Source organism: Cyclopterus lumpus, chromosome 22 (assembly GCF_009769545.1).
Source record: "Cyclopterus lumpus isolate fCycLum1 chromosome 22, fCycLum1.pri, whole genome shotgun sequence".
NCBI lineage: Eukaryota > Metazoa > Chordata > Actinopteri > Perciformes > Cyclopteridae > Cyclopterus > Cyclopterus lumpus.
In genome coordinates, this window is record NC_046987.1 from 15,898,047 (window position 1) to 15,911,906 (window position 13,860).

Consider the following 13,860-nt stretch of genomic DNA (forward strand, 5'->3'; position numbering starts at 1 on the left):
CTCACCAAAATAACTCCAGAACTGTGCAGTTTTCAAAGCCAGGCTAAAACTTGCAATTATTTTTAGTTGTCTGCAAAAAAAAGAAAAGAGGCTGATTTGTGTATACTGGAGCGCCCGAAGCTCTGTGGCTTTGACTGAATGGGAAACAATAAAAGTGCTACTTGGCAGCACATGAAGCCAGAGGGCGATAAAAAAATGACTGAGCTTTTTCAGCGACAGAGGCCCCTCAGCTCGGCCTGTCTGGATCATGAGAATCTTCAAGAAAACCTTTCCTTCTGTTGTCTGGCTCGGTTTCTGCTCTTCTGTTTCTTCTCTCCTCTTCAGTTGGAGCTGGAAAATGTCACTTTCTTTTCCCTGGACAGACAGAAAATAAATGATATTTCTTCTCGAAAGTTGTTTTCTGAAATCTCAGTATACAGTAGGGGTACATAGAAAAAGGGAGACTCTACAACCACTACAACTTAAGAGGCAAAGCTCACGTGACTGACGGCCAGGGCTAGCCAAGTTAGCACAACAACTCGCAAGCTCCTCGGTAGCATGAGTTTGAGCTTGTCGTCTTCATTCACTTCAGTGGTATGGATCTGATAATAAACAAAGCTAAAACTAATGTCACTGATCCGAGTCCATGCTAACACATGCTCACTGACGGGTCACAAGCATACCTGTTTTAATTAGTAAAACATGTCAAAATTAAAAGGAGAGTAAATTATCTCTTTTTAATTTATCTTGTTTGCAAGTTGCACATTTGGGTCAAACAATCAATGCCACATTAATTTTAGTTTTCCATTTACGTATTTTAAAAATGAAAGAACATGAAAGAACAAATAACTTCCAAAGACCTCTCTCTCGACCATGCAACTTCTTTGGTTCTCACTTGTTCTTCTACTTTGTGTTGGCCGCATGGATGTACATGTATGGAGAACTAGCTGATTACTAAATCTGATTAACTAAAATACAATGTCATAAAGTACAATGTCATATTTTGGCCGGTGGTTAGCTCGCTACAAGCCTTCTTTTAGTTTAGTTTCTCATTATTGTACACTTGAAAAGTATTGCATTGTTTACATTGGAATGAGTTTTACAAAGAAAGATATTCATAATAAATTTCCGTCTGGAGCATCATCACCTTATCGCAACCTCCTCCTCCTCCTCCGGTCAGCCGGGTGAGAGATGGTTTAAAGGTTGCACAGCAGCCCAAAGAGGGAAAGTCGGTTTGATGACTGGCAGCCAATAGTGGGAGAGAGAGAGAGGGGACTGGGGAGGACGAAGAAGGGGGGGGGGGAGAAAAAGAGGGAGTGTGATGGATTGAGGAGGAGGAGGAGGGAGGAATGGAAAGCGTCCACCAGCGCAAACACCTCTGAAACAGAAACATCCATTTAGCAGCGAAAACAAGCCCCCCTCACAAGACCTCCGTGAATGGGCCACTTCAGCCGGCCGAGGAAGTTCCAACGAGGGGCAGGATGTTCCCCTCAGGACGCACTTGAGACGGGCTGAGGGCCAAAAGCCCGACAACATAGAGCCCTCTCTCTCCCTCTGTCACTGTCCAGATTTGCCCTCCCACCCGGCCCGAGCGGCTTCAGTAACCCCCCTGGCCCCCCGCCGCCCTCCGCTGCCTGCCAGCCTGCTCCTTCCCCCTCCTACCAGCCGTTTACTGAGCTGCAGCCAGCAAGGCGGCGAGGGAGGGCGTGGAACTGTACTCAGCAAACAAAGACAGAGGAGGCAAAGACTTTCCGTGATTAAAGAGCAGTTAAGACGCTATGAGAGGCTAATTTGTTCACTGTGTGACAGAATCAACAGGAACTGGGTGCAGAAATCGGTTCTGGAAGCATTTTCCTGTCGCAATTCAAAAGGAGAATACCGCTTTATAGCTTGTTTACTGATATCTACATCCAGTTCACTTTCTCCCTCACTGAATCCTTTCTGCGTGCCATTATTACAGAAGAAAGAAATCTGTTAATGTGTTTACATGTACACAGTTTACTTGCTGAAGACCTGACGTACTGTAAAGTTCTCAAAGCCAGTAAGTGGACCTTTTTCAGGGATGGCTGGTCGGCCCGATGGTCGAGTGGTCAGTTTCAGGATTGGAAACATCTCAACAGGTATTGGATGGAGTGCCTCAACATTGTGGGAAGACATTCCCGGTGCCCAGAGAATGAATTCTACCAACATTGGTGATCCCTTAACTTAATAACTTATCATAATTTCTACACAACTTCACGTCATGTTGTAGTAAAATGTATACATTACTTTGGTTTACGACTATATACCTGCAAAACTAACGACATTCCCCTGCCAGCCTCGACTGTAAGATGTGTTTAGTGCTAATAAGCAAATATTAGCATACTAGGATGCTGAAAGGTGGGGCGTTGCGTTAACCTGTGCCTACACAGCCTCACAGAACCACCAGCCCGGCTGGAGACTCTTGTGTGACATCCTTGTCCAACGTTTTGTTTGTATTCAGTTCACCCACAGTTAGTTTGTATAGAAGGAAAACAAGCCTTCAACATCCGTGAATGTGCTCACGCGAGGGTTCAGACAAAACAAACCGAGACACTCTGCAAACAAACTCACTGTCGTGTGTATTCTGTGGTATTTAGGTTACATTTCATTTACATTAACTTCCAAAACTTGTGATTTGTTCAACATGTTGGACTTGTTTTTTGGTTCTCAGAGACAGACACGGCAGAGATAGCGAACGCTATTATAACATGTTTATTGAAAACCCTTTTTTGACAGCATAGTTCGTCAGGCACAGAGAGAGACAGAGAGAGAGATGTGAAATCTGTTTTTCCCAGTGGGAGATGTTTGCCCAGAAGGGTTGTTGTGGTGGAATGTTACAGAGGATTCATCATGATCAAAACAGGTACAATGCAACAAAACAAGCTATCAATGACAACAAAAGAAATTCACATAATGCCAAATGGTTAGTTTAGAAACATGAATACAGAGAGAGGAGAAATAAATTATGTGGGATTGGAAAAACAAAAAACAAAAAGAAATATCGAAAGGACAAATATGAGGTTGCCTTGCTGCTGTTGTAAAGAAAAAAAACCTGATGTGGAATGTAAAAAGAAAGACAATTTCCTCTCTAAGATTCTTATAATATAGCTCACACAGCTACATAAATCTCTACTCATGTACATCAGCAACGTAAAAGCATATTTCAAAACTGTAAATTAATCTGGACTAACATTGTCGGAGTTAGAACTGCATGATACAATGAAAGTGGGATGGAAAAAAACTGCGTGAAAACTAACCATTCCCAACCTGCAACGTAAAATAAAACAAACAAAAACGTGACAATTGTGTATAGTTTCGATATCGCTGGAAGGAAAAGTGTGTATCTCTGACACCAAAGGAAGCCGAGAGAAGCCCCCCTCTCCCCCGAGTCCCATCTTCAATCCTGATTTTCTTTTTGTTGCAGAAAAGAGAATAAATAAGTCAGTCAGGGTGGAGACGACAGTTGGTTAAAGGCCGATGTGTGACTGTACATACAGTGAGAGTCCCTCCCTTCTGTTTATTCATTCAATAACAAAGCAAACATGTTCACTCTCAAAAGCATTTGTTGTGTTTCACATCTGTCTCTTGTTTTCAAGGCCAAACACTGATATTCTTTTGCATTAGAGCTGATGACATTTTGTTGATGGGAATACTGTTAAATATTGAATTAGTGTTCACAGTTTCACCGAGGATTTTAGATCAAGACTATGAAGGGACATTGAAACTAAAGATTTAATTTCATCATAGGAAACTATTACACAACCATCATATTTTCTAGAATAAAACTGTGTCGTTGCTGTACAATGAAATTTGTATTGAGTGAAAAACAAGCAGCAGTTAAATGTGGAAAAGGTCTTAAATCATTAATTTGTGTTATAGCTGATCATTGTAAACGTCTCTCAGAATCTCCATAAGACATGAGAAATGGCCACCAGAAGCTTGAAGCTTTTTATTGTTTGTTCTTCAAATCTTGGCAATTTGGCACAATTGAAAGTATTCAGAATTAGCGATGTACCGATCGGTGTATTGAAAACTTACTTGGTATTACTACAATACTGAAAAAAAAACTGGTGATTTTTTACAAGGAGTCTTTGGTCATGATGTCTAAGGAGAAGTACGAACGTTCACACGTCTCCTGTGCCAAAAACCTACATCAGATGATTTCCGATATTTTGTAAATATAAAAATAGTAAAATAAAAAATGCAGTTTGACTTGAGAACCCGTTGGGTTATCTAAAAATACACGCCATAAAAAACAGACCAGTTTTCTTTAGCTTGAGAAAAGTTGATATTTTGGAGAAGCATTATTTTCATACGACTGTAATTAAATGTATCAGCAAACTGGCAGATCGGTCTAATACTTCAAAAAAAACTGAAAGAAAGTAAATAAATGCCGCTCTTTGTTGCCGTTCTTTCATCTATTATGAATATCCAGCTTTGGAGCATGCAGAAAGCGATGCTTTACGTTTGCTGCCGTAAACAACACAGACGTTAAAAACAACATGTACTCTTAAAAAGTGATCAAACGGAGAGACAAAGGCCGTCAGAATCAGAGTGAAAGATATCAACATGGATGCAGAAGGAAAAAAAAGGCCAGCGAGGGCATCCCGGTACGAATAAAAAGAAAGGAGCAAAGCCTGATGTAGTAAAATGACTACTCTACATCATCGTCACGATGTTCTGGCTGTTTAATGAAAAACAACAATGAAAAGCAGATAGCTGTGAATACAAATACTCTCACCATAGGGAAAGCTTTTACCCAGCGTGGAAGAATAAATAAAACAAAACAGCATTTCATTAGATCCATCCACCCTTTACACAAGTGCCTTTTTGTCTGTCTTGTTCACTGGAGAGGAAAAGAGGGGCTAGGCTATTACTGACAGAGAGAACTGCTTCTTGTATTGTTTTAAATATATTTGAGCAATTGTATGTTCAAAACTTGATAAACGTTTATCAATTAATCACCTTTTTGTTTGCTAAATTATTCCAGGCACTTCAAAGATTCGGGGCCAAAAACTGAAAACTGAAAATAACAATAACTTGGTGTAACCGTTCACTTTACAAAGGCCTTGTTTCTGTGCATAAACTGATGAAGAAATAAATAATTTAGTGCTATAACACATACAAATCGCCCAGTGTATCAATATAATTAAATACAATGTTCACTCTTTTAAGTATTTTAAATATTTGGGGGTTGGGGGTGTAACAATAAATGTCTGGATTTAAATGCAGTTCACACACTGGAATCAGGCCGTTGCAAAGTGTTGCCACCGTTTCCATTCAGCAGCGAGTCAATCGTGTTTCTGAAATTTGAATTGAAACGCTTTCGCTTTTGTTTTAAGGATCAGATGGAAAAAAAAAAGGGGGGAGATATCCATTTGGCAAATCCCATGATCCTTCACTGCATGTGTAACCTCCGAGACCTGGAGAACTCGGTGAAATAGACTTTAAGACTAATTAATAACACTTTTCTCTTTGCAAACTAAGCTAAGCATGCACCAGACTTCAGAGTCTTCTTTAACAAACCGATATATATATATATATAGTATATATATATATATATATACACTATATATATATATATATATTTTTTTTTTGCTGTGTGACTTGTAAGTCGCAGCATGCCTTCATTTCAGTAATAATACTATAGAGCAGCGATACAATCTGGGCAGGTTTTTCAGGAACACTCAGTAATAAGGACATAAGAGCTTTACACGTCTGCCTTCAAGCTGATGTTTTTTTATTCCAGTGTCTTGCTCAAGGGCACGTTGACACCGCGCGCAGCTTGTTAGCATCGACCCTGTGACCATTCCGTTACAATATACGAGTTCGAAGCCGTCAGAGCGACCTCTAAAAGAAAATATCCACCAATAAAGAAAAAGAAAAACACCAATTATGATGATATACTTTGAATTGCTGGGGTTCCTTTTGCGTGTTTTTAATTTATTCTCATATATTAACGGTACATGTCAGAATGTTGTGACCTTCCTTGAAGACTAGAGCCATTGATGGTCAACAATTATTCACGATTTCTTAAAGAGGAGTGGTTTCTTTACTTGACTTAAAACCCCAAAATGTCCTTATTTGTTCATTTGCTCTGGAAAATCTATCGCTAACACTTGTCTACTTGCTTTTTAAAAATGGTTTTGATTGCTGCAAATATAAGCATCTTCCTTGATAAGTACTGAAAAAGCATTCTGGGAAATGTAGTTGTGTACAGACTGAACAGTGAAACCATATAATTAGGAGGTATATTTCCTTGAACAGGCTGCTGAGGTTCTCTGAAGGCTCTTTATGATTCACAGCTAGTTGTTGTTGATGTTCAATATGCCTTTAAGTACTAAAAGGCCTCTCTGTACAAATCTTGAAGCGCTGCTATTTCTTGCCCAGCAAGACTTAATCGTTGCTTTGATATTGCAAACGTCAACCTTTCAAAACCAGAAATGTAACTCGGCGGTAACATCCAGCTTCCCTTTAGCGGGAGCCTTCAGCTCCACGAGTCTACCTCTGTCGGTCGAATCACGCTCAAAATAAATCACCTTTGATTCCGTCATACATTCTCATATATTTTGTTTTACTGTAAAAAGAGAAAAGAAAAAAAAAAGATGGATCAAAAAACCAGAGGAGTCTGTGAAAAACAATGTCGCAGTTCTGCTGTAAAATAAGTTACAAAAAAAAAGTTGAAATAGAAATCTTTGCCTACAGTACTAAAATCCTAAACTAGACCTTCCGAACTTAAGAACCACATTTGTTAAGTCTATAAATATCTTTACAAATATACATGTTAATTATTCAAATAAATCTTTTCTGTATCACTTTAAATGATTAAATGTTTTACACTTTCATGACAGTGTCTTCTAGACTGCAATGCTTCCATCCTAAAACAATACTTTAAAAAATGTATTTTTTTGTCTTTTAAGTACATGGCTGTGAACAGCAATATGATACATATTTGCATTTATATATTTACAATAAATAATTTTCTAGATACATAAAAACAAAAAAAACACTCTTGTACTAATTACTGAATGGCCCTGAAACTCCGCCTCACACAATTTGTTCCATGATTATCAAAAGACTAGTTTTTTTTCGGGATTCTAAAACATGACGATGGCGTACAAACACCTTTGTATGCTCACGTAATCCTCTCTGTCGTGGAGCGTCTTCTGTAAAACAAAAAGTTACTGAGTGTCTTGGAAGAACGAGTCCCATCATCAAGTTGAGTCTGGCTTTGCTGGTATCTTGGCAACGGATCCTCGTTATACGCACACTTTCATCTTGCGGTCTAAGGGCTCCGTGCAGACGAGGGGATGTGAATCTGAGGTCCTCGCCTCCTGGGTCGCCAACCAGTCACTGACCAATGCCCTTCATTCCCTCCTCTTGTATCCTTTTTAAAAAAAATCACACTCCATGTTTGAAATCACACTTTCATCCCAGTAGGCACGGAATGGTTTCACCCCAAAGATTGTCCGTAACAAAAAGACTGGCCCGAGTACAAAAATATAATTTCATTTCTGAAAAGAAGAACATGGTTCAACAGCAACAAAATAATCCTTCAATGTTTCAAGAGTCTCTTGGGGACGAGGAGGAGGAAGAAAACTCAGTCAAAGAGGATTTTGACGAAGAGTTTAAGACGAGCTGAAGCACTGCGGAAGTATTGCATGCTGAGTTTTCATTTCCATATCTTGAGGAGTCACTGAGAGGTGTTTTATAAATCTCAAACTGTGAGAGGAGGTTAAAGTCCAACCCCCCCCCCCCCCCACCTCACCCCCCCTCCAGCTCAGGTTTTATGTCCTAACCACGCCGTTACTGGGAGGCTGTTTGGGAAGACAGGGCTCTTCGGGCAGCGGGTCGTGGGCGAACACAGAGTCGTCCCCTGAGGAGCAGGTGCTGTTGGAGTCCTGACAGGTGGGCGAGTACTGCTCGAAGGGCACCGCCAGGTCCAGGTACTCCTGTCAGAGGAGGGGTCAAATGTTAGACTCCGGTGTCACAGTGAAATCCCTTCTGCGGTAAATAGGTGAAGAATTTTTGTTTTTAAGTTCAACAGAAGATTTTTTAAAAGAGACTTTATGATTGTATTTTTTCTTTCTTGCATACTTTGCATGTTTCTTTGACAAGTTGTGTTCATGTGTTTAAGGTGAAGGATCCAATGTCATCTTTGATCTTAACTTGAAAAACACAAAAACGCAAACAAGATAGACTCTATATAGGAAGTGGATTGTGTCGGTTTGTGGAAGCCTCGATTTTGGCTTTTTGGCCGTCGCCATCTTGTTTTTTTTAAACCAGAAGTGACCGGAGAGGGTGGGGCTAATTCCAACCAAACGCTGAAAGGGTTAAAGTCATATGACGCCAACGACTCCTCCCTCCTCCAATCCCTCCCTTTTCACTTCTGGTAAAATAGTTTTGATGACTCATCTTGAACTTGGCGGTGTTTACATAAATCTATCCAACTAAATATAATGTGGGGCTTTGTGGTGAAAAAAACCCAACATTTGACTGTTAGCTTGTCGGTCGTAGTAGCTAGCTGAGCCTTAATATAGAAGGTTTAGATAACTAAAACTTTCCCAAAGAATGTGCTTGTGATCTGATCTACTGATGTTGTGGCTGAAGAGTCGCTAAGCCATCTGAAGGAATTGACTCCACTCATATATCCTGTTTCACTGAGAAATGTGTTTTATATAATATTAATAATATTTTAATAAACGTGCTTTTCAGTTTGGTGAATGTGCTTCATAAAGTGAAAAGTTGCAGTGCACCAAGGTGAAACTGAAGGTAATGTTTTTTGTGTTTCGGTGTTATGAGTGAGCAGCAGCTGTGCTAGGAGACTTACATCGGTGGAGGTCATTGATAAAACCCGGTCGTGATCTTCTACCAGCTGTCTGAAGGTCGGCCTTTGTGACGGCACGGCGTGCCAGCACTCCCTCATGATCATGTACCTGAAACGCCCACATCAAGCTTTAGTTTCTCTGCACGTCAACCGTTAAAATGAAATAGAAATCTACATCAAGTATTCTCAGATGGACTGTTTCCAGTGAATCGTACTGATCTACTTGATCTGCAGCTGGATGGCGATGCTCTGTAATTAAAGTTGAAGTAAAGTAAGGGCTCATCATTTTTGGTTTTTACCCGTTTTTATTCCAGCTGTAATGGAGGACATCTTACGATAACCACATAATGAGCAGAAAACCCCAATAAGTTGCCGACCTTGATGAAGATCAATGGATCTCCTCGAAAGTAATTGAAAAAGTACAACGAATGGCTAAACCATTCAGCCTTTTAAATATGTGTTATTGATCTTTTCTAAAACCACTTTTTCACCACTTTTTGACGTTCTAAATAAATGTGGATACATTTAGCCTCAAACACAATTTCATATTCAAGGCGCAACTTATAATTGGAGTGCAACTAAATACGAGTACAGAATGCAATAAAAACAGATTATATGAAGACCCTTTATATTTTGGGGAATGTGGAGGTTTTTGCAACCAGTTACTCTGTGCAACTTTCCATTTTGGTGAAAATTCATCAAATTAATTCTGAAATGTAGGCCTTGTGAACACTATGTTACTGTCTATCCTTGTAATAATAATAATAATAATAATAATAATGGCATCCGATGGATGCATCGACGCATCAAGGCGCCCTTAAGCGTCTGTTTGAGATGCTTAAGGGCTTTCAACTAACTCAGAGCAACTGATGCATCAAGGGAGAAAGTCCAAGTGGAGGTGGAGGGAAAGATGGACAGGTCAAACAAACACAGGACTTTCACCCAGGAAACCCACCCTGTTCATGAAACAATGTTGATTTATTTGACCGCAGTTTTGTTACGTGACGTAGTCATTTTGACCCAAACCACGCTAGTTTCGATGCAAAAGTAAACTTAAAGCTCAAGGAAATAGTCACAACTAAACAAAAACTGCCACAGATCACTATTTGATGTCATGCTTTACACTTTTTGATAACATTTATAAATATAAAACAGTCTTTTCAAGAATTGTGCCACATTTTAAAGCCTGGCTTCATCTGTGGTGTCGTGTCTTTCCTTCAAAAGCCTTTTCTACCCAGGTCAGTACCGGCCTTCTGTTAAAATTATATTATACAGATAACAATAATTCAGAGAGACACCTACAGTTCATGGGTGCAGTTGGCAGGTTTGTCCATTCGATGCCCCTCCTTCAGCAGCTTAAAGAGCTCTTCTACTGGGATTCCTGGATACGGCGAGCCTCCCAGTGTGAAGATCTCCCACAACAACACCCCATAGGACCACCTGGGCACAAACACACACAATGGATACAGATTAGAGGTCAAACAGCACTCATAGCCTGGAGCAGTCGAGAGGTGTTGCCCGGATAAACCGATGAATCTGGTTGGGGAACTATTGATCTTTAATAATGTTTACTTCACTCAATGTAAAAATCTATTTGACATTCCTATTGTCTGGGACAGTCAGTCAATATTTGCAATAATCAACTACTCGTCCCTCAAGCCAGACAAGTTCCTCTGGAAGAAACACACTAAACCTTTAACAAAAAGGTCCATTAATTCCCAGAGTGATACATGTTTCTAGTTCTAGTGAGTATTCGTGGCAGCAGGACGGTGTCTGTCAAACGAACTACAGTGTGTGTGTTCATGGTAATTAAGGAACATGTCACCCAGTGCAGCTCATTGATGTGTTTTTAATAGTTTTTGGAGAACAATGAAGCTCAACAGCACAAAGAAAAGAGAAATATCAGACGTACACAAATAAAAGCCGGTGGAAGTATATCGGTAGCATATTAGCATTTTTGTATTTTGCTTGTGTTTCATCAGTTAAATAAAAGCAGCACTGTCAGCATCCTTTGAAACTGCGGCCAGTATGAGCTGCAGCCAAATGCGGAAAAAAAATAGAATAAAATAAAAACACGTCTCTTTGTTTTGATACCACTGAGTCTCCATGTTTGAGTACCTCGATCGCCAGCTCTGAAGGATTACCAAAATGTAATGTTTTGATGAACTGAAAATGCTCCAACATTTTATTTTTTTTTACAAGCCCGACCTAGAGTGAGCACAACATATGAATTATCCTACATCTTCAGCTACAGTCCAGCTGCTGCCTTCTGCAGGAACTGTGAGTTAGAAGCTCCAGTGAACTGCTGCACTGTTCCTCCATGGCGAAGGTAAACAGATAACGGCGGCCTATTAACCCATTGCACTATTGTTCGTCCAGTGAGTCAGAGCCCCTCCTCTCACTGCGGCCGCTCAGCGGGCTTTAATCTAATTATCCTCGCTCCGGTCCGGAGGGTGGAAAACACATGTGAACATTGGTTTGTTGAGGGCCGAAACAATGCTGATGTTTGTGGGCTGAAGCTGACAATAGATGTTCTCACGTGTATCTTTTATATTTGCACTTTTGTTTTGCAGCTGCTGCACGGCAATTGGCCTCAGAGTAAATAAAGTTTGATCTCATAAGAATCTTTTGTTTAATTATTATCCTTAAATTTGACCAATTTCGTGCCAAAAATAAAAAAGACAAAAAAACTCTCCTCAACAACCTTCTGCACACTCAAAGATCAAAGTTGGACACAAATATTCTTTCCCTCTTCACTTTCTTAATGCTTTCTTTTTGCACATGGATGCAAAAGTAGAAAAATATATATAAAATGGGTAACACTGCCCGTGTCACTTGCCAAACACTGATAACATTATATATTGATGTTGCAATGTAATGCTTTTATTGATGCTTTTTATTGATTTTTTTGATTCGTACATATTATTTCTGTGAATATGTCAGTAGCAACATATTTTCTATCATGCTGCATATGTTTTTACAAACCAGCAAATCCCTTTCCCCTGCTTTTCCTGGGTCAGTGTGTTGCGCCCTGAAGGGGCACCGAGGTTTTGTTCTCCGCAGCTTTTATAGACTGACACCTCTGAAGCGGCAGGAAAAACTCACAGGCTGGAGAACTGAAATATGTTTCGGCAGTAAATAACCCCGGTATCTGAATCTATATAAATGTATTCTGGTCTAAGTGTATTTGTGGAAACTGGCACGCTGCTTCTCCGGACAAGAAATATGTGAGACGACTGTAAACATCCAACAGAAATGTCTCACAGCCAGTTCTGCCTCGAGAGCTGCACATTTTTTTTGGAAAGCCGAGGGAGCCGTGAGAAAAGGTTCTCCTCATATCCCGTCCCTTTTTTGCCTGCTGTCTTGCTTGCGAGTGTGCGACAGATTTGATTTAACGCGTTCTAATTGTCTCCCCGTCTGTTTCAGTTAAAACCATCACCGGTCAGGAGTCAGAGTCCCCCGAGGTGTGTGAGAGTAAACTGGCTGCAGAGCGACTACTGTATAAAAGGGAGGAGGAGGGTTGGCGGGAGGATCGACTCTGTAATCCAGACCTGCTGAAATAACAGAGCGGGGCCGATTCTCCTCTCGGCTTGTTCCCAGTCTAGTGTAATTACACGGCGGGCCCGTGTTGACAGGGGCCCGTGTTTGGCTTGGATGGCTGTGCTGGGGACACAGCGTCTGGCTGTGTGTGTGGGGGGGGGAGGGGCAGGAGCAGTTTAAAGGGGGGTTAACCTACCACAACACAGATTGACTTTGTGACCTCCTCTCCTAAACTCGCCTTTCTTCTCCCGAACGCAGCCAACGCGGGAGCAATCACGAGGTCTTAAAAGGTGCGTTTGTCTACGGCGCCCTTTGAATTTGGTGAAAAACACCGTGCGATAAATCCACTGACCCTCTTATCGCCTTCGGTTCCGTAGGCAAATTGGATTTACGCTTATAAAAACTCTCATCTCCCTTTTCTTGGATTTGCTTGTGGAAGCTCCGTTGCCGTCTCTCTCTGATGGCGTGTTTTTTTTGGGAGATTAAAGAACAAACGCGGCGAGGAATGCGGCACACAAGAAGCTCAGGATTATCGAGCCGGAGATATTTGGATGGGGGAACGCTACGATTCCATAATTCACACGCGCAAAACTCGGCGCTTGACGCTAACGCGCTCGGTCACGACATTTCAACACCCGGATTCCTGCCGGTGTGCGGCGGCGCCACATGAGCGGGCAGTTGGCATGCGGCGGTCGGTTTGTGCAAACTCACACGTCGCTCTGGTGCGTGTAGACCCGGTCGAACAGAGCCTCCGGAGCCATCCATTTCACGGGCAGACGACCCTGCAACAACAGGAGCACAGCAGAATCGCTGCGGTCAGCAGAACCACAGAAAAACATGGACCCGAAACACACAGTCTGGTTCCCACTTTGGCTAGCCTGTCCACTCATAAGCCATCAGAAGTATCTTCAATCCAAACTCAACAAATATGGCTTTTTTAGTAATACCACAGAATGTATTGAAGATACATGAATGTCATCGCAGGTCTTGGTTATTGTTAATATCGCGATGTCTGCTGTCTGTCCAGGTCTTTAAATCAATATTCTGAACTTTGAGGACTGTTCCAGCTCTGTAAGCTAAATGCCTCTTACCTGCTTGGACATCGAATCCATATGACAAAGGTTTGTTTCTGTTCTTTTCACTATAAAATAAAGCATTCTAACACATAATTAGATTATGCAGCCTGGAGGAACCTTTGCTGTAGAAAATCGAACGCTGGGCATAGTGGCCCCGCTGTCACAACACCGTCTCTTTTTAAAAGTCAAGGGCTAAAATGAGAAGCCAATACTGGATTTCTGACAAAGGAGACGGGACTCACGTTCGTGGTCTTTTTGTAGTAGTCTATATTGTGCACATCTCTGGCGAGACCGAAGTCGGCGATCTTCATAACGTTGTCCTCTGTCACAAGGACGTTTCTGGCTGCCAGGTCTCTGTGGATACACTGAGGGAAGAAGTAGAAAGGCATCAAGCGCACGTCGACACAACAAATTGCA

General features: G+C 41.2%; 1 protein-coding gene across 5 annotated transcripts in view; it reads right to left on the reverse strand.

Moving 5' to 3' along the window:
* Positions 1-5,564: 5,564 nt before the first annotated feature.
* Positions 5,565-13,860, reverse strand: part of fgfr3 (fibroblast growth factor receptor 3) — a 64,435-nt gene continuing 56,139 nt past the window's right edge. For 4 of the 5 annotated variants that reach the window (XM_034563505.1, XM_034563503.1, XM_034563501.1 and 1 more), the window contains exons 14-18: positions 13,686-13,808; positions 13,079-13,149; positions 10,130-10,267; positions 8,831-8,936; positions 7,780-7,952 (exon numbers count right to left, since the gene is read on the reverse strand). In XM_034563505.1, coding sequence (XP_034419396.1) covers positions 7,788-7,952; positions 8,831-8,936; positions 10,130-10,267; positions 13,079-13,149; positions 13,686-13,808 — 603 coding nt within the window. In that variant the 3' untranslated portion in view covers positions 7,780-7,787. Of the gene's footprint in view, positions 7,953-8,830; positions 8,937-10,129; positions 10,268-13,078; positions 13,150-13,685; positions 13,809-13,860 lie in introns of all 5 variants that reach the window. The other variant, XM_034563504.1, reaches the window with a different exon arrangement.